Raw genomic sequence first — 554 nt, 5'->3', positions numbered from 1 at the left:
TCAGGCCACCAAATATTTGGGTTCATCAGGCCGGAGTTTCATGACCTTGTCCACGCAGAGCAGGATGAGAGTCAGAAACCAGAGGCTCCAGCCGACGGCCGCTGCAATCCATCCATAATCATCCATACCCGTTGGGCAGCACATGGCTGCTTGCGTGCAGAAGTTCACGTCTGGTGGCGAAGAAATGAAGTGAGGTGATGGGAGGCTAAATGCATAACAGGTTTCCTTTGCTAGAAGGCAGATGAGACAGTGGCTTCACTGTCTGCCCTGTGGCCTGTCACTCTGCCGTGGGGTCCTTCTCCTAAGCCTGGCTCTTAACCTGGGGGATGGCAATATTCAGTTTCATCTGTATGTCTTCAAGACTCAATCATCCCTGTCTGGCCAAACACCCAAGCTGCCCCCCTCACCACTGTGCCCACCATTAGGGAAATCTTTTGGAACACCTACTTAGCATTTCGTCAGTCAGTTTTAGGAATGGAGTATGACAGAAGTAGCTATTTAAAATTAAAAATAAACCCTGGGTAGAGAAACCTTCATGTGAGAGAGTAAGAGGG

The 554-nt window shown here is 49.6% G+C and overlaps 1 protein-coding gene across 1 annotated transcript; it reads right to left on the bottom strand.

The window, feature by feature from the left end:
• Positions 1-170, bottom strand: TMEM213 (transmembrane protein 213; the record flags this gene model as incomplete). The annotated part of the gene is made up of 1 exon (XM_010073449.1): positions 1-170. A coding segment is annotated over one exon (170 nt), but the record flags the coding sequence as incomplete, so codon positions are not given.
• Between the last annotated feature and the right edge of the window lie 384 nt (positions 171-554).

Source organism: Pterocles gutturalis, unplaced genomic scaffold (assembly GCF_000699245.1).
Source record: "Pterocles gutturalis isolate BGI_N339 unplaced genomic scaffold, ASM69924v1 scaffold18242, whole genome shotgun sequence".
Lineage (NCBI taxonomy): Eukaryota > Metazoa > Chordata > Aves > Pterocliformes > Pteroclidae > Pterocles > Pterocles gutturalis.
Note: the sequence above shows the minus strand (reverse complement) of the source record. Positions and strands in the feature narration are given on the sequence as shown.